At 37.8% G+C, this 18,275-nt stretch overlaps 1 protein-coding gene and 1 long non-coding RNA gene across 5 annotated transcripts; one reads left to right on the plus strand and one right to left on the minus strand.

Moving 5' to 3' along the window:
* The first annotated feature begins 326 nt into the window (after positions 1-326).
* On the plus strand, positions 327-13,457 carry ankrd67 (ankyrin repeat domain 67). 2 transcript variants are annotated; one of them, XM_022679791.2, is made up of 5 exons: positions 327-471; positions 6,084-6,358; positions 7,846-8,398; positions 11,130-11,426; positions 13,039-13,457. In XM_022679791.2, exons 2-5 carry the CDS (start codon positions 6,105-6,107, stop codon positions 13,207-13,209), a joined length of 1,275 nt encoding a protein of 424 aa, XP_022535512.1. In that variant the 5' UTR covers positions 327-471; positions 6,084-6,104; the 3' UTR covers positions 13,210-13,457. The 2 variants fall into 2 exon arrangements, with proteins under 2 accessions (XP_022535512.1, XP_007232156.1); XM_007232094.4 differs by having other exon boundaries at positions 6,103-6,358.
* On the minus strand, positions 444-16,027 carry LOC111194783 (uncharacterized). 3 transcript variants are annotated; one of them, XR_007440637.1, is made up of 4 exons: positions 15,684-16,027; positions 12,615-12,701; positions 3,804-3,936; positions 444-532 (listed from the first exon to the last, which is right to left on the minus strand). It is a non-coding gene; the product is annotated as an uncharacterized LOC111194783 (long non-coding RNA). The 3 variants fall into 3 exon arrangements; XR_007440635.1 differs by having other exon boundaries at positions 499-3,936; XR_007440636.1 differs by lacking the exons at positions 444-532; positions 3,804-3,936 and adding an exon at positions 8,300-8,387.
* Positions 16,028-18,275: the final 2,248 nt, after the last annotated feature.

The following is an 18,275-nucleotide window of genomic DNA, read 5'->3' on the forward strand; positions in this document are numbered from 1 at the left end:
AATCTATTTTTTAACTTTCATTTGTATTCATCATTTTAAACTTCTAAAATCTTACCTTCTTAACACTGGTTAGTAAACCACATTCAGCTGCTGTTCACATAAAAATTCCTCTATACGTATAGTCTTTAAGTAATACAACTCTTCCTTTGGATCTTCTGGTGTAGTGTATGTGCATGTACCACAGCACTGTCAGACATGCGCTGTGGCTTCATTTCCAGATCCAACTCACACTGCTCTCCCCCTCCTTCCCTCCTCCCAACAACATGCCATCAAATAATAGCATCAGCCTCTGCCGAAAAACCAGCTCTCTCCATAGCAACCTCACAGGGACACGAAAAACACGTCCAGGGTGGCAGCAGGCGGAGCGGACAGCGTTTCAGCTCGGTGAGGAGGGCAAGGTGTTCCAGATCCTGTTTAACAGATGACAGAGGGGAGATGATGGACCACCTGCTGCTGTAGCTGCTCTGAGAGGTACTGTAACTTCTGTCTCACTTCGTCCCCAGGGACACACGGCACAGCGAGATCCTGGTTTCTGAAGAGTTTAAAGTGATAATTTAGTGAAAAATGTGATTTACACTGTTTAACCCCCAAACACCAAATACAGGCAACCAGCCAAGACATGATTGATTGATGATTGATGGATATCAGCATTATTCACAGTATATGCCTTAATAATTAATTAATATTAATTAATAGTCTTGAATCGAGTATGTAATAAAGTTGGGTATAAGCTCAATATCAGCAGATATTGGAGGGAAAACGCTAAATAAATCTGAACTTTTTGAATGTAATTAATTGAGTCTTCCTTCCTGAGAAGAGATAAAGTATTAAGGTGTGCCCCAATATTAATGTACTGCCAAGTTTTTGGGTTTGAATTATGTTAATTTAATAAAACTGTCAAAGTTGATACAGTATCATACAGTATATCCATTAAACAAAATCAGAATTGGTAAGATTTTGAGTGTGCTTATTAAGAATGCTGGTACCCCAAAATGCAATGTGAAGCAAAAAGGGAGGAGCTAGTTTCATGTGGACCAATTGTTGCAATAAATGGCAGCAGTGACAGTGGTGGAAAATTTTATAGGAATGTCTGTTGACAAATCAAAACTTTATTACTTTCTGATTACAAATCAGTATGTGACAGGATATTTCAAGTTTTGGCCTTGTTTCAGTATTCTGTGAGCAACTTTCAAGCACTCTTTGGGCCATTTTTGCTAGATCTGGCAACTCCGAAATGCATTAAAAAATAAATATAATGTAAAACCCAAGTCCTCTCTTTATTAGACAGCCTATGCTAATCTAAATACACATTTTAAAGCAAAATTATTTTAGAATTGGTAGGTTATGATCCTGGGCTCCTCGTACACTACGACTATGTCAGTTTACTTGTCAGTCATCTTTCCAATGACAATTTATCCACTCATACATGGCCAGTTTCTTATCTTTTTGAATGAGGAGAAATCAGATATAATATTCTAATAAAAATTTTTAGCATTTGGATCCATGATGCAAAAAAACGTGATTTCAAGCCTATAGCAGCCCTGCTTTCCTCCACATGCAGCATAAACAGCAAACTGATTGGCTCTTTTAGTTAAAGAGCGGGACCTTATCCTTAAACGAAGGCTGGGTTGAGCATTAATTGATATAATATTAATTGATGTAATTGATATTCTTTACTCTAAAGCTGGTATGTTAGTATGTTTCTATAGTTTTTTGTGCTCACATAACACATTCAAACTGTTAAGTTTAGCATTGAGTATATACCTTTTAGTATTAGTATTAGTTTTAGTATGCAGTTGTGATGGATGACAGCCTACTGTTTTTACAATTAAAGCACCTTGATATAAAGTTTTGTGTTTTTTAAACCACTGTCTGTTTTATAGATATCAGTAAGCTAGAAACTATGTAGCAGTGTAAGAAACCATTTACTAAACAATTGAGCATGACTTTTAGACATGTTTGTGTTGATTCAGGTGGTAGTAACTGGTCTAAATAATCTTAGACAGAGGAATTTGAAGCAAATGTGTGATGATGTTGGCATGCAGTTTGCATGACCCTGCCGGAAATTCCATCTTAAGACCAGCTGGCAGATGATTTCAGATGGTCTAAGCTGGTCTTTGATGGTCTAAATGGTGAAAAAGCTGGATACCAATATGAAAAAATACCCTAAACTGGTAAGACTGCTGGTTAACCAGCTCTTGGCCAACAGAGTTTATGTGGATTCTGGTCATGCTGGTCATGATGGGTGACCAACTTGATGCTGCTACTCAAATTCTGGTCATTCTGGTTATTGGAATTTTTGGAATTCAGTGCTTCTTAGCTCCTCCCATTGTTTCACTAATGTTTGTAAAGGCAGACTGCGTAGCTAGGTGTTTGACTTACACAATAACACCAATAATTAAGATGTGTGCGTCCCAAAACTTTTGTCTATATAGTCTAGTTTATATAATGACTGCTAACTGATGTGGTATAAGTAAATTGTAAGCTACATCTCAGATAACAAAGAACGTTAGAAGAAGGTTAGCCTGTAACGTTATAGAAATAATGAATATAGAAATGTGTTGCATAATATTGGTTTGCATCCTAAAGTTTTAAGAACATTCTTTACACAATGTTCCCAGCCAGACCAATACCAACATTATGGAAAAGTTAAAAGCAATAATATATAAAGTTGTAAGAAAAAGTATGTGAACCCTTTGGGATTACTTGGATTTCTGCATAAATTGGTCATTAATTGTGTTCTGATCTTCATCTAAGTCACAACAATAGACAAACACAGTCTGCTTAAACTAATACCACACAACAAATATATGTTTGCATGGTTTTATTGAACACAACATGTTAAAATTTAGAGTGACGGTGGAAAAAAGTATGTGAACCTTTGGATTTAATAACTGGTTGACCCTCTTAAATAACTAGAAAAGTTTATGGAAAAAGTTCTACTCACCCACAATCGTTAACTGGGATGAGACTTAGAGCTCCAGTGCAAATAATGACTACAAATTTAGACATCCTTTCCATAGACAAACTTTTCTTTGATGACTAATTGGATTCATCACTATACTATATTTCTTTATGGGCATGACTAAGAAGGCTTTATATAAACGAAGAGTCACTTTGTCATTCGTTTAGAACTAATTTGAGCTCTGAAGTCTTGCCATCAATTCTTATCCCCCATATGGTCAAAAGTGCACACGATCCAATTTTAATCGATAACGAATAATTATTTGGACTCCATGTCCAATTACACCCTTTCTATGACCTCAGCACACAGTAAGACTGTGTATGTAATGCCTCCTCACCTTTTAAAAAGCTCTACAAAAGAAAATTAGATTTGATGCAAGAGCTATTAATAAGCTTTGGACTCCACTTATCTCTGTCTTTATAAATTCCTTTAAGCAGACTGTAATTATAAGGATGGGATGTAACGTTCAGCACTGTGAGGAACATTTAGGAATAAATAACAGTGCGAAGGACCTGCTGGATTGGCTGTTGTCCGCCCACGCGCTTCCCAACTCCCACACCATGACACGCCACTCCCGCCTCCTGCACCCCCACTGCTCACAGCGCTGCTTGGCTTGCACACACTCTCATTCACTGGCACAGTGTTATATAGAGCCTGGCTGTGATTTTGTACGAACACTGTGTACTCTTGCATGTGTCTGTGTATTTTGTGTGGGCATTTTTGGTATTTTTCAAGACATTGCAAAAATCCTACATTTTCTTAGATTTAAATAGCATCTTTACAGACATGTATGTACATATAAAAAGGCCCTGTAAATTTTTTTTTAGTGCATACTTACAGAGGTAGTGTTCCTCTTGGTGAGAGATCGTCGACTGCTGTAGACTAGAACCGTGTTGTCATTTGTTGTTTGTGATGAAACGGTCATGTTTGACTGTGGAAAACTTGTGGTGACTGCATCCATATTGTCTTTTCTGTGGAGCAAAACATTGCATTAACTTCTACAATTTTCCCCAACAAAATTCTCCTTTCACTCCAACCCTGCATTTACACGGACCATAGACATCTAATACATAGACGCCACATAGCCTGCCTCCTGGCGTGTCAGTGTGGCCGCCATATTGGCAACCATACGTCCCCAGTGCATTAATTTACACTGAGGAAGGTGAATAATACACCTATAATAATCACAACTTTTACCCGATTTTCACACAGTTTGGTTTGTTATAAAAAGCAAAAATGTAGTAATGATACAGGACGCTGTTACACATTATGAATATTAAATATGAGCTTTCATGCTGGAATACTTTATATTATGCTCTTTACCAAAGACAGACATATGCAATGGCATATTAATACGTGTATAAATTAATTAATTTTATATTTATATGTACAGACACACACATATATGCATAAGCTAGCCTACCCCAAGCCTGCAGTACCAATGGACCTTAAAATATTAAAATGTTGAGTTATCTAAAACATAAAGTAATATGATAATATAAGGCTATATTTAGGCTAGTTGTACTACAGAGGTTCCAATATTACACCAAACAACTACTACCTCACAGAGCAGAATGTGCTTATTCATACTCATGATACAAAGTTTTGTTTCATGGAAATGGACATTTCTGTAAAGCAAGAACATAAGACCATATCCTTTATTAAAACAGATACTCTTACTGTTAATTTACAGATATTTTTTACAGTGTAGGATCTGTAAAGGAAGTAGTTAATAGGACTATCGAAGTAGTGAAAACCAACACAGCATGTAATCAGTGTAGTTTAGAACAGTTGAAATATATAATCAGAAAAACAACAACAAGGATTAGGAATAGGAAAGTTGTTCCAGAGTTGAGGAACTTTGGTAAAACATTAGACAAATTATTATTATTATTATTATTTTTTTTTTTTTTACTTTTTAGCAGCAAACAAAATGTGTCATGCTTTGCCCCACTCTCCCTGAGTTACGCAAGACCTTCATCTAAAATTTTGGAGCGATCTTGAAACACCATGCCAGGAAAATGCATGAAAGCCGCTTTAAAAAGTCATTCTGCTCAGTCATGGCCACAGTGTCTCCAGATTGTATTACAGCATAAGAAACAGAGATCAGTGGAGTCCAGCCAGCTTTAACTGGGAGATTTAGAACATGACCAATAGCTGTTGGCGCAGTTGGAACAATGACATTATGCATTATGTAAAAGTACTGCAGTGATTTATCCTAACTTGGAGATTTATCTAACAGAGAAATGCGGCCCGCGAAGGGTGTTGTAGTTAAATAGATGATGATGGACCTGAAGCACACCTGTTAACAATCATCGCCACCTGCTGGACGAATGTGTTTTACCACATATTTGTTGCATGTTTAAGAAAGTCAAAAATAAGAACAGAACAAATTACAGTGATTAGCTATACATTAAAACCAGCAACAGGTGAAGTGAAAAACTAATGTATGAAACTAATCGAAACTAACCGGACCAAATATATTCAACGTAATCGTGAAACATAGTGCCAACTCTGGGTTATATCAAAAGAAATAGAATTAGATTCAAATCAGACACAAAAACTATTATGTAGAGGGGACAGGTGTGTCACTTTAATTTTAAACGTCTTTTTAGCAGATGAAAAAAAAACTAATAGGCACACATTCTGTACATATTTTTACTTTTAGGGGTGCTGGGACTTATTTTAGGAGTGCTTGAGCCCCCCTAAAAGGGGGTTGCGACGCCCCTGCATGATGTTATATATTTTGAGGTTTTGATGTTATGGCTGATTGGTGTACATCAAAATAGGGCTGTCTAAAATATATGCCTACAGTATGACACAATAATTAGCATCTCTGCCATAACCTGTGGTCACTTATGGTACTTTATTCACCAAAGATCCACAGGGGGCAGCATTAGCTGATTTTCATTATGTATACTTGCTCTCAGCTAGATTCACAGAAGCAAAGAGATAAATAATTGATCAGTAAGTGTTTTTGTGTGTGTAGCATATTAATTATAGCTGTGTCTGAAGTGCATGTCACCATATTTCCCATTGCTTTAACATATTCCTATTATATTGGAAAGCTTATCCTCTTTTCAGAAAGTCTTTTCGCAGACAGTCTTATCATTTCCAGATATAACTTGGTCGTGCAGGTATGATGGCGTTTGCTGGGCCTGAACTGCAGTGGAAGTGGACAGCGTTGCACGATGCTGTATCTCTGCATGCTGTGGAGAGGAGGATAAGGACGGCTGCAGCCGCTGCTGCTGTGAGCAGACAGTGGAGGCTCCACAGCCGACCCCGGCCCCAACACACAGTGCTGGATGAGCGCAGGCTGCACCATGCTGCCTGGGAGGGCTGTCTGGAGCAGGTGAAGACCCTGCTTGAACGAGGCATTCCTGCTAACTGCCAGTAAGCAATGACGTTTAAACAAGCAGTTTTTTAATTTCTGTATTGTTCACAAGGGCTGGGGAAAACCACTGATGTCCCAAATAGATTTGATTCAACAGATATGAATTAGTTTAGGTTTGATTTATCTTCAATTGTTACAGGAGAGGGAGGTGGTGGATCCAAGTGCAGGGCAGAATGGAAGGTCTTATTTTAATTATATATGTTTACTCAGGTATATTTATAATGATTTGTATAGTTGATGAATTATGCTTTAACATTATTTATATTGTCACTTCTTTTCATACTTATTTGAAACATAAATAATGTGTGCATGTGGAAAGATTTGAACTAGCCGGAGAGTGAGTTGAAAAAAATTGCCTCAAAAGAGGTGTAGAAAAAAAGGCGGGAAATTGAACAAAGGAAATGTCTTTAGGAATTCAGCTCTCAGTCTGACAAACAACCCCCTTACACTTAACCTTGTCTTAGGTTTCTTTTATTACTTTCTTTTCTTGATGTATTTTTTTTCAATACCCTCTTTGACCAGTCAACCCTCTCTGCAAAGGGGATTCTGGGAATTTAAATTTCATGCCCTCTGTCGCCAAGCTCCCCTGCTGGTGGCCAGTGGTGCAACACTGCATTTCACAACAATAACAGTTTTAATTGTAAATAAATAAATAACAAATAAAAGACAAAAACAGGCATTTTAACAATAGCCCAAAATATATTATATAAAACAGAAAATCTCTAATAGAGAGAAGAATACTCCTGAGTGAATCTAAAATAAATGGGTTCAAACAGAGCAATTGATCAAAATCCGAGTTTATAAATGTTTAATTATCAAACAAAGAGATCTAAGGTGACCAAAGTGGTTGGCCAGCATGACTGCAAAGATCCACCAGTATGACTAGAATGACCACACTGATCTCCTACCTAATAAATGATTTGGTCTCATTGATCATGCTGATAGACCAGCTAAACTAACAAACTTAATTGAAAACATACACTAAGCTGATCAACATCTTAATCAGTATGCTTACCAATATACAGTATTTTCTTGCCTGGATGACCAAGTAGTTTACCACCTTTACCCTCAATAACTAACCAACTTTAGTTATAGCACTCTGCAAAAATATATGTGAAAAATGATGATCAAGTGAAATCCTCTCAAATTCAGTATAAATATTTAATTCTAAAATGATTAATGCTGTAATAATATCAGAAATAATAGCTTCAAACCTATTTATGTGATTTAATCTAATAAACGTTTTTCATGTATTGGCAGATAATTTAGTTTGTTAACAAGAAATAATGGTTAAAATAAGCCAATGCCAATACAATAAGATGAAATTCAATTCTATCAACAATGCAAAAATAAGAAATTGCATATTTGTAAACTAGATTTAAGAGGAATTCACTTGATAAAATTGAAAATTGTGTTGTGCAAAGGCTGGCCTTGAGCTGTATTTTCAGCAGGACAATGCTTATATGCATGCTGCTATCCATTCCAGAGACCCTCATGGCTGGACAGCTGCCCACCACGCTGCTTTCCGAGGCCACCTGACGCTGCTCAGATTTCTGCTGCAGGGTGGAGAGATGGAGGTGAACTGCCGAGACTTCTTCAGCTGTACCCCGCTGCACCGCTCCTGCATGGGGAGCAACACCGACACCACAGAGTACCTCCTCCAGAAGGGGGCGTCCCATGAAGTGCGCTCCAGCTGTGGTCAGACCCCCCTGCACCTGGCAGCAGCTAGTGGTAACCTGGGCTCAGCACGGGCTCTGCTGCAGCACCTGGCTGCTCCTGACCCGCAGGACTTCCACAGGTGGACGCCGCTCCACTGGGCGGTTTTCGGGGGCTGGGGAGATGTGGTGGAGCTCCTGCTGGATAACGGGGCAGATGTGGAAGGGGCCAGTGGTGGTGGGGTAACTCCGCTACAGCTAGCAGTAATGGTGGGCAATGAGCCGGGTGTGAGACTCCTGCTCCATCGGGGGGCTGATGCCAACCTCAGAGGCTCGGGTGGGCGCACAGCGCTGCATCTGTGCGCCTGCTCAGCTGAGAAAAAGGTGATTTCAGGATTGTTTTTATTTTAATTGGGTGATATTTTAACAATTCAATTCAAAAAGATACAAAAATATATATAAATAGCTAAAAAAGACGTTTAAAGAAGTATAAAGATGTACTTCATATGTACCTACAATGCCAACTAAGAAAATGCTAATTGCAGACAGTACAAACCCTATTCCTACATTTCAGGCCTGCAAAACATTCCAAACAAATGTAATGGAAGAAATGTAGGTGATAAGGATAAAATATATATGGTAAGTAAGTATATTTAAGGAATAATACACAAAATGGAGTGCTGTAATGTGTAAAATTGGCACTGCTGTAGATCAGCACAGCAGTGCTAATATTACACATTACAGTACGAACCTCAAATGTATTATTGCAGTCATACCACAGTTCCATTATTGCTGTTTATCAAAATATTTTAAATTAAGGACGAGAACAAAAAAAAAAGAAGTTCTGTTTGGTTATAAAAACTCCACAAGGTAAAATAGTTCCATTGCTGCTCTGCTTGTAGCTGCACTGTTTGGCTTGTAAGTGCTGCATCATTGCTAGGTTACCTGTATTATATGTGGTGGAGTAATACATGGAGAGCTTGGGTTACAGTGCATTACCAGCTGATAATGGCACTCATAGAACACCTGTCATCCAATCACATTGCAGAGTCCGAACTAACTGTGGTAGAATATTACTTTAGCCAAACAAATAGCCAATTATACTATCCCCTCATGCAAGACCAGTCAGTGACCTAATTAATAAGATCTCTGATGCTACAGGCTCAGAACTAAAGATGAAAAGGACCAGACTGTTATAAAAAGTGTCCAAAATCCAGACCATCTGTTATGGTAGAGGTGTGTCACTTGCAAAAGAAAAGTGCATTTAAGTATATATTTTAAAAGTATACTTAACATGGAAAAGTAAATACATATAGCATTAAAATTAATACATAATGTACTATTTTGAAACAACTTACGACAATTTAAGTATATTGCAATTGTAATTAAGCTATATAACTGAGCCTGTGTGGACTACTAGGGTACAGCTGAAGGCCTGTGATGGCCATTATCTGGGTTTTGTTCAGGAATTGAGTGGGGTGGGCCTGAAGCCCAAAGCACCTTTTGTCTCCCAAAGGGCCTGTTGATCACTGAAAGTAAGATCAGCAGGGGTCAGAGATTACAGAGGTCTGTCATTTGCATTTGAAGGCAGTCGAGGTAATTGGTAAACTATCACCTATTCAGGAGACTAGGAGTTCTCACCTTGTAGTCTGTGGTCTGATAATGTGTGAACAAAAACCCCAGGCTTCTGGTCATTTAGGACTGAATGGCTCCAGCCTTACTATACACCCTGATTGATGGACCTATATGTTATATTCATGTTATATTCATATTTATTTAGCAGACCTTTGCTTTCCATTAAAAAAAAAAAATCTTACCTGCTTTGAATATGTAAATACGAATACGAGTGCAAAGATACCACTGAGCTTAGTTGTCTCTTTCTAGAATTGTGAGTACATTTTAAGTACAGAAGCATTTGACTCATCAGTCAACTTGATTATCATTAAACTGTTTAAACTATTTAATCAGCAGGAATCTGATTTTTATAGATTTTCAACACAGTGTCATTACATCAAAAGTCTGATAATGTGTTAAAACTGAAAATTTACTAAATATTACAATACAAAATTGACCAACAATTAAGACACTGTTGATTTAACCTCTACATTTGACACAAATAAGATTAACATATCTCACCGTCTTCTACATGTTCTCTACTAGAGGAAGTGACATCATTGATTGTGGGTCACGTGTTTTATTAGATACAACTATTTGCAGATTTTTATGCAGTTTCATTATCAGTGGAAACTAAGCTGAAAAAAAAACAGTGAACATTGGTTTAAATAGGTTCATGGTTGTTTATTTGCTTCACAAAATTAGTCCTGTTCTACTGGCAGGACTTATCTACAAGACTAGACAAGCTGTGTGTGCATTTACCCTGCTAACAGAGAAAGTTATAAGAACATTTAGCAGTGTTTTAAAATGGTTCCGGGAAAGTTAACCTGTAATCACGTTACAGAAATAATGTTACATAATAATGGTTTGCATCACAACGTTATTAGACATATAAAACCTTTATCAAAACATTAAAAGTAACATTACCAAAACTAAAAATAAAAAGTGATGCGGCAGTGACGTTACAGAACGTTAAATAAAAACTTCATAAGAACATCCAGGAAACATTCTGAGTGAACATTCTAGACTATTAAATGTAACATTTAGAAAAAGTTCTACTAAGGAAAAACTGTTAGCTAAATATACATCCCTTTTAGCAATGGGTGCATTAGAAGGGGAGTACACAAACATTACGACATACATTTCTATTTTTTATTATTAGTTGTAGTATTTGTTATTTATTATGTCATTCTAAAAAAGGTTTTCTGCTATATATCTCACTAACGCTGCTTTGCAACGTCTGTGGATCTAAAATAATCTGTAAGGACTTCATGTTTATCTCCTGGCCGAGCTGTTTGTACTGTGTAAATGCCACTGCCAAGTGCTTGGTAGAGACTCAAGGTCTCTTTGCCCTTTTGGCTTGGCCATGCTGTCAGTGCATCATCGCAGTGCAGGGTAACAGATGGTCTTCTGGGCGTGTGAAGCTCTCTCGCTCTCTCCTGAGCACTGTTTGATCCTCCTTCCTGTTTCCCTCCTTATTTCCCTCCATTTCTCTGCTCAGATCCTGCAGCATCTGCTAGCAGCTGGGGCTAAAGTGTGCGTTCGGGACGGGGAGCAGGCCGCTCCGCTACACCTGGCCGCCCTCGCCGGCTCCAGGGCGGTGGTCCACCTGCTGATCCTGAACGGAGCCGGGCTGGAGGACAGGGACAGTCTGGAGATGACCCCGCTGCACTACTCTACGCTGAAGGATAACGATGAAGCTGCTAAGCTCCTGCTGCATTATGGGGCACAGGTGGACGCTGCTGAGAGACTGGGGAGGACTGCGCTGCACCTGGCGGCAGAACGAGGCCACTGCAAGGTGCTGTACTGCTGGCACTGACACTATGTTGTGCTGCATGGTGTTTGAGTGTATAGTGTGATGGTTGAAGTGTAGTGATTGTCACAATTCAGTTACAGTATGTGAAAACTAGGGATATAGTACTTAAGCCCAGTCTTGGTCCTAAGAAGGAGCTGTCTCTGTCTTGTCTCAGTGTCATTTGGACTCGATCTTGTCTCAATCTTAATGTGAGGTGGACTCGTAAATTGTTGCTGACAGAACAGACTTCTGCTCTGTATATTATTTAATGTTATATTTTAGAAAATATTCTACAAAATATGTAATATAAGGATATATGTCAGATCAATAAGTCTCTGCCTTGGACTCCACTACCAAAAGTCTTGGCTTTGACAACAGCACTAGTGGAAAATGTGTCTACTATTTTTAGATGCTTTCAAAATGCTACAATATGTATAAAATTCCTATTCATTACCACAAAAAATGTAGAATAAAACAGATTATTTACATTTATACAAATACACACAATAATTGCTAAACAGCAAAAGAGCCATGAGGTCATTTGATTTGGCCTGCTACTGCTAGAATGTTACTTTGACATACCAAAAGTCATGGGACAGCACTATTTAAACTGATAATAAAGTGTTACCTCAGAAGATGACTTGGGAACAGCCACACAAAGGTCAAATCCAATTTCTCTTTTTTACCCCTTGTTTTAGATTGTAACCTTTCCCTTTGACATAGAGTTTTTAGTAACTTCTATTTTCTATTTTTCCATTCCACCTTAAATGCTGCTAAATGCTCCATTAAAGGTGGAACAAGAAAGTAAGCTAGCTAGTTAGCTATTGAGGCAAACTACTACCAAGTTTATATGCTTTTTATGAAGAAATTGGTCATAAAGCATTGAAACTACACATTAAACTTAAAAAAAATATATATATTTTTTTACAGGAAAAATACTTATTTATGGGTTTTATATACCCCTAATATAATATTTATATATAATATACCCCCCACTCCTCCAACCTATCAGTACACCCTACCCCTAGACATGCACAAGCAAAGTACTAAGTGGTAGGGCAAGGGGTGGGCCTAAAACTGTTAACTTCCAATTAAAGCCATTGTACAGAACCACATGTGCAACACACTTAAACATTGTGCTGCCATCTCTTTCGCTAATAGTTTTTTGTCAGCTGTGTGGAGCTTACTTACTTTTGCAGTCTGCCAAATAGCATGGTAGGATATTTAATGATGCAAGAGATGTTCAATGCTGTATGCCTATAGGGACATCTTGAAAAGCTTAAGAAGGAGTGAAACAAAAGGAGTGCAGATTAGAAAACCACACTGTATACAGTATACACGGCAGGCATTCAAAACGTATGTTTATTGTACAGCTATTACAATAGCTATTACAGCAGAAAATATCATGCATCATTTGGTAACCAGTTGGTATAGCATATATCATGGAGTCCCACATGGTTCTACTGTAGGGCCTATAATATAAACCTGATATTAATAATTACAACACTGTAGTTATCACTGTAATCAACTGAGGTGTGCACTAGTAGTAGACAAACAAAATTTGAGAACCACCAATGGATGTACGGTTTTCATCATCAGCCTTTGTGATCTACAGGTCCTCAGCGTTCTGCTGGAGAGCGGTGCAGACCTCTCACTCAGAACCAAGTGGAGGGAGACAGCGGAAGACGTGGCTAAAGTGCACGGGCAGTCCGGATCCCTTCACCTGCTCCAGCAGCACAGCAAAGCTCCAGCCAAAGCACAAACTACAGGCCGTGATACCACATGACAGAGGGAGAGAGAGAGGGCAACAAACACCAGCCAGTGGGAGAGCTGGGTTTAGGGGGGAGTTTAAACACAGAATCTACAGGGTTGTAAAATGTCCAGAGAATGTGTACTTTAGTGACAGTATGGGTACTACGTTAAAATCTTACTCAGTCAAAACTCAGTTAAAGGAATTATGGAGCCATAAATATGCCTGACTGAATATCAGAATAGATCCAACTTTGAACACACTTGGATTTATATATATATATATATACGTATATATATATATACGTATATATATACGTATATATATATATATATATATATATATATATATATATATATACGTATATATATATATATATACGTATATATATATATACGTATATATATATATATATACGTATATATATATATATATATATATATATATATATATATATATATATACGTATATATATATATACACTGCTCAAAAAAATAAAGGGAACACTCAAATAACACAATAAAACTCCAAGTAAATCAAACTTCTGTGAAATTAAACTGTCCACTTAGGAAGCAACACTGATTGACAATCAATTTCACCTGCTGTTGTGCAAATGGAATAGACAACAGGTGGAAATTATTGGCAATTAGCAAGACACACTTAATAAAGGAGTGGTTCTGCAGGTGGGGACCACAGACCACTTCTCAAAACCTATGCTGTCTGGCTGATGTTTTGGTCAGTTTGGAATGTGGGTGGTGCTTTCACACTCGTGGTAGCATGAGACGGCCTCTACAACCCCCACAAGTGGCTCAGGTAGTGCAGCTCATCCAGGATGGCACATCAATGCGAGCTGTGGCAAGAAGGTTTGCTGTGTCTGTCAGCGTAGTGTCCAGAGGCTGGAGGCGCTACCAGGAGACAGGCCAGTACACCAGGAGACTTGGAGGAGGCCATAGGAGGGCAACAACCCAGCAGCAGGACCGCTACCTCCGCCTTTGTGCAAGAAGGAACAGGAGGAGCACTGCCAGAGCCCAGCAAAATGACCTCCAGCAGGCCACAAATGTGCATGTGTCTGCACAAACGGTTAGAAACCGACTCCATGAGGATGGTATGAGGGCCCGACGTCCACAGATGGGGGTTGTGCTCACAGCCCAACACCGTGCAGGACGCTTGGCATTTGCCAGAGAACACCAGGATTGGCAAATTCGCCACTGGCGCCTTGTGCTCTTCACAGATGAAAGCAGGTTCACACTGAGCACATGACAGACGTGACAGAGTCTGGAGACGCCGTGGAGAGCGGTCTGCTGCCTGCAACATCCTTCAGCATGACCGGTTTGGCAGTGGGTCAGTAATGGTGTGGGGTGGCATTTCTTTGGAGGGCTGCATGTGCTCACCAGAGGTAGCCTGACTGCCATTAGGTACCGAGATGAGATCCTCAGACCCCTTGTGAGACCATATGCTGGTGCGGTTGGCCCTGGGTTCCTCCTAATGCAGGACAATGCTAGACCTCATGTGGCTGGAGTGTGTCAGCAGATCCTGCAAGATGAAGGCATTGAAGCTATGGACTGGCCCGCCCGTTCCCCAGACCTGAATCCGATTGAGCACATCTGGGACATCATGTCTCGCTCCATCCACCAACGTCACGTTGCACCACAGACTGTCCAGGCCGCCTGTCCGCCACCTCATCAGGAGCATGCCCAGGCGTTGTAGGGAGGTCATACAGGCACGTGTAGGCCACACACAATACTGAGCCTCATTTTGACTTGTTTTAAGGACATTACATTAAAGTTGGATCAGCCTGTAGTGTGTTTTTTCACTTTAATTTTGTGTGTGGCTCCAAATCCAGGCCTCCATTGGTTAATAAATTTCATTTCCATTGATGATTTTTGTGTGATTTTGTTGTCAGCACATTCAACTTTGTACAGAACAAAGTATTCAATGAGAATATTTCATTCATTCAGATCTAGGATGTGTTATTTGAGTGTTCCCTTTATTTTTTTGAGCAGTGTATATATATATATATTAATGGAAAAATTAATGTTTTATTTGTTTGGTTGTAGTTAATAGGGTGTACTGGTTTTTGCTTAAGGACTAAGAGCCAAGAGTTTCATTAAAGATTAATATATTTATGTATATTTAATATATATTTAAATGTGTTGGATGGTCAAATGAGATTCAGATGTGTATTGATGTAGTGAAAAACTGGACAAAACCACATATTTAGATATTTTGGTAAATATTTTTAAATGTTTATTTTTATTTTTGTCAACAAAATGGGAGAGAAAATATCATAATTTAACTATATATTTCACTATGATTGTGTTGAATTTGTGCACAATATTATGAACTGATTATATGATGTGGTATTGGCTTCTGTCATTGCTTTCTTTATAAGGGTTTATTTGTAATGTTAGCTGTGTCTGAAACTGTGCCCTATTCACTATATAGTAAGTGCAGTTCTTCAGAGTTAACCAATTTTGCTGTGGTGTCTGATATGGGGGCCATACATTCACCTGGCTAGCTGCCGCGATGAGTTGGTTACATATGGAGGATCATACCTGCCAAATCAAAAAAATATTTAGAAATTGAATTATTACAAGTGGAAGCAAACAAAGAAGAAAAGAGGAGTATAAAAAAAGACAAGTAAATAAATTAATAAGGGCCATAAAATCATAAACAAATTAATAAATTGAACAGAAATAAATAATTAAAATAATTACAGCACTTGTATATTTGTACAGTTTATTCCTTACATTCCTGCATTTATATACTCTTCAATGTATTTGTTTATGTATTAGTTACAATTTTCTTATGCCTATATTAAAGTATTTGTATTTTACTGTACGTATATTTGTAACTTTTCTTCAGTTTATTCTTTCATTCTTTGTTTCATTTATTTATTCCTGAACTTTTATTACAAATATTACATAATACAAACATATATACATTGAATAATACATAAATGCAGAAATGGAAGGAATTATATTGTAATTGTACAAATACATACTGTAATTGGTTTATTTATTTATTAATTTCTAGGCTGAATTTATTAACTTTTTATAGCTTTTTTGTTTGTTTGTTTCCAACTGTATTGATTTTGTTGTAACTCTTCCAAATTAAACTTAATTTTTTATCTTTTTTAACACAGAATCTAAGAAAACATATATTTAACTATATATTTAGATACTGATCAATCTCAGGCAGCTTTGCGTGATTTTTTACAAAGTTTCTAAGCCGAAGATGGTTAACTTTTTTCTGTTACCAAAACTCATGTAACAATTAAAAAGCATGTTTAAAAGTTAGTCAACTAATTTCTTTGATTTTCTCTCAAGAACTTTTTATTTTAAAGAAATGGCTAACTGCATGTTCAAATAATGGATATTTATGACAAGAAATCCCTATACATGCAGGCACATTGTATTTTTCTGGAATATGCAAAGCCATTTTTATCTTTTAAAGAAGACCCAAACCTGAAATTGATAAAATGTATTATCATGTGATTTATTAAACAAATAGGTAAAAGTGGAAAAAAGTTATTTATTTTTTTCTAGAAAAAAAATTATTATTATTATTATTACTATTAGGAGCACAAATAAAATGTGTATTTGAACTTAAATATTATGAATTTATTATGCAAAAAGCATATATGGGATTTGGAGTCGCACAACAACGCAAAAAAAATACATTTCTGAAGGATTTTAATACTTATATTTCCTGGTAAAGTTTATAGTTAAAGAGTGGGGACAGGTAGCAAATGTTCTAAGTATGTTTCAGTGTTCCAAGTGTTCTTTATTTAGTGTATAAGACGCTATGCCTAATAATAAAATGTATTTTAAAAGTTATTTTGTGTGCACATGTATTTTCCTAGGGACAGAAATACTCTATAATAGTAGAGTACATGTCCTCTCAATAGAGTTAAATCACTGTTCTGTGTTTCAGTGTTTTAGCTCTGGGGGGAGAGACCTCTGTACTGTTAAATATCTCACTCACACTGTCTGAAGAAGCACAACCGCACCTCGGTTTAAGGCTCACACAGACGGAAATACACCGGTTTCTACGAATTAAGCTGCGCGTCGCCCTTTAAACCGTATTAAACTCAGTGTCTTGTTGTCGTCAGGTCCATATATAACCCGGGGCCTGTTCTTCTCCTCTGTTCCCGGAAACCGTCGCCCTCCGCGGACTGACGTCACGGTCACGTTTCGAAAGCAGAGCCGCGGAGGGATACACTCTGCCTTCCGCACCCGCTTCCCGCCTTCGACGTCACGGGAACTAGTTTCGTGACTCAGGCTAATTCAAAATCGCGAAATATCAGAAACGGGTCCAATAATACAAATAAACACAATAAAAACACAGAGTTTATCCCTTTCACTCGTTTATATCTTAATACACATGATTTAATTAGAAAAGCCTGTTTTTCATGTTTCATGTATGATATTTTGGCTTCATCAAAAATTAAGAAATGATTAAACAACTGTAACAATGTTCTTGGCAATAAATCCAAAGCCTGTTAATTTCTCTTTTAAATTTGTAAGGAACATGCATTTGTAGGATAAGAAGCAGAGCTGAGTATGTGGGCTGCACCCATGAAAAATTAGCGAAATCGTCTATGCCATTTTCAAACAGTTTATTCTGTCATTGACTCGTTCGCTGTTGGATGATCTGTTGGGTGTCATTTTGTTGGGACGCCCACTTCACGGCCTGTCTCTGATATCCCCAATTATATGGAACTTGGCCATCAGTTTGGAGATACTGCTATTATTATTCTCACTCCAAATAATGATACAACTTGGTTTTGGGGAACACCAGGTTGAAGTTGCCCAATCATACAGGCCCTATCCATATTAGCCAAACATGGCATTATGCTGATGAATGGAGCAGACACCTACTTACCACTGTAAACAGGCACCTGATCGGTGATGCCCTGGTGGTACCAGAAGCTCAAGACAAGAGTCAATAGCAACTGCAGAATAAGCTGTTTGGCAAATTTTTAGGGGTGCAGTCCACATACTCAGCTCTGCTGCTCATCTTACAAATGCATGTCCTTACAAATATACTGTTGTTAGAAAATGTATATTGTAAACAAAATATATATTGTTTTAAAAAGA

This window comes from Astyanax mexicanus, chromosome 9 (assembly GCF_023375975.1).
Source record: "Astyanax mexicanus isolate ESR-SI-001 chromosome 9, AstMex3_surface, whole genome shotgun sequence".
NCBI classification, from domain to species: Eukaryota; Metazoa; Chordata; class Actinopteri; order Characiformes; family Acestrorhamphidae; genus Astyanax; species Astyanax mexicanus.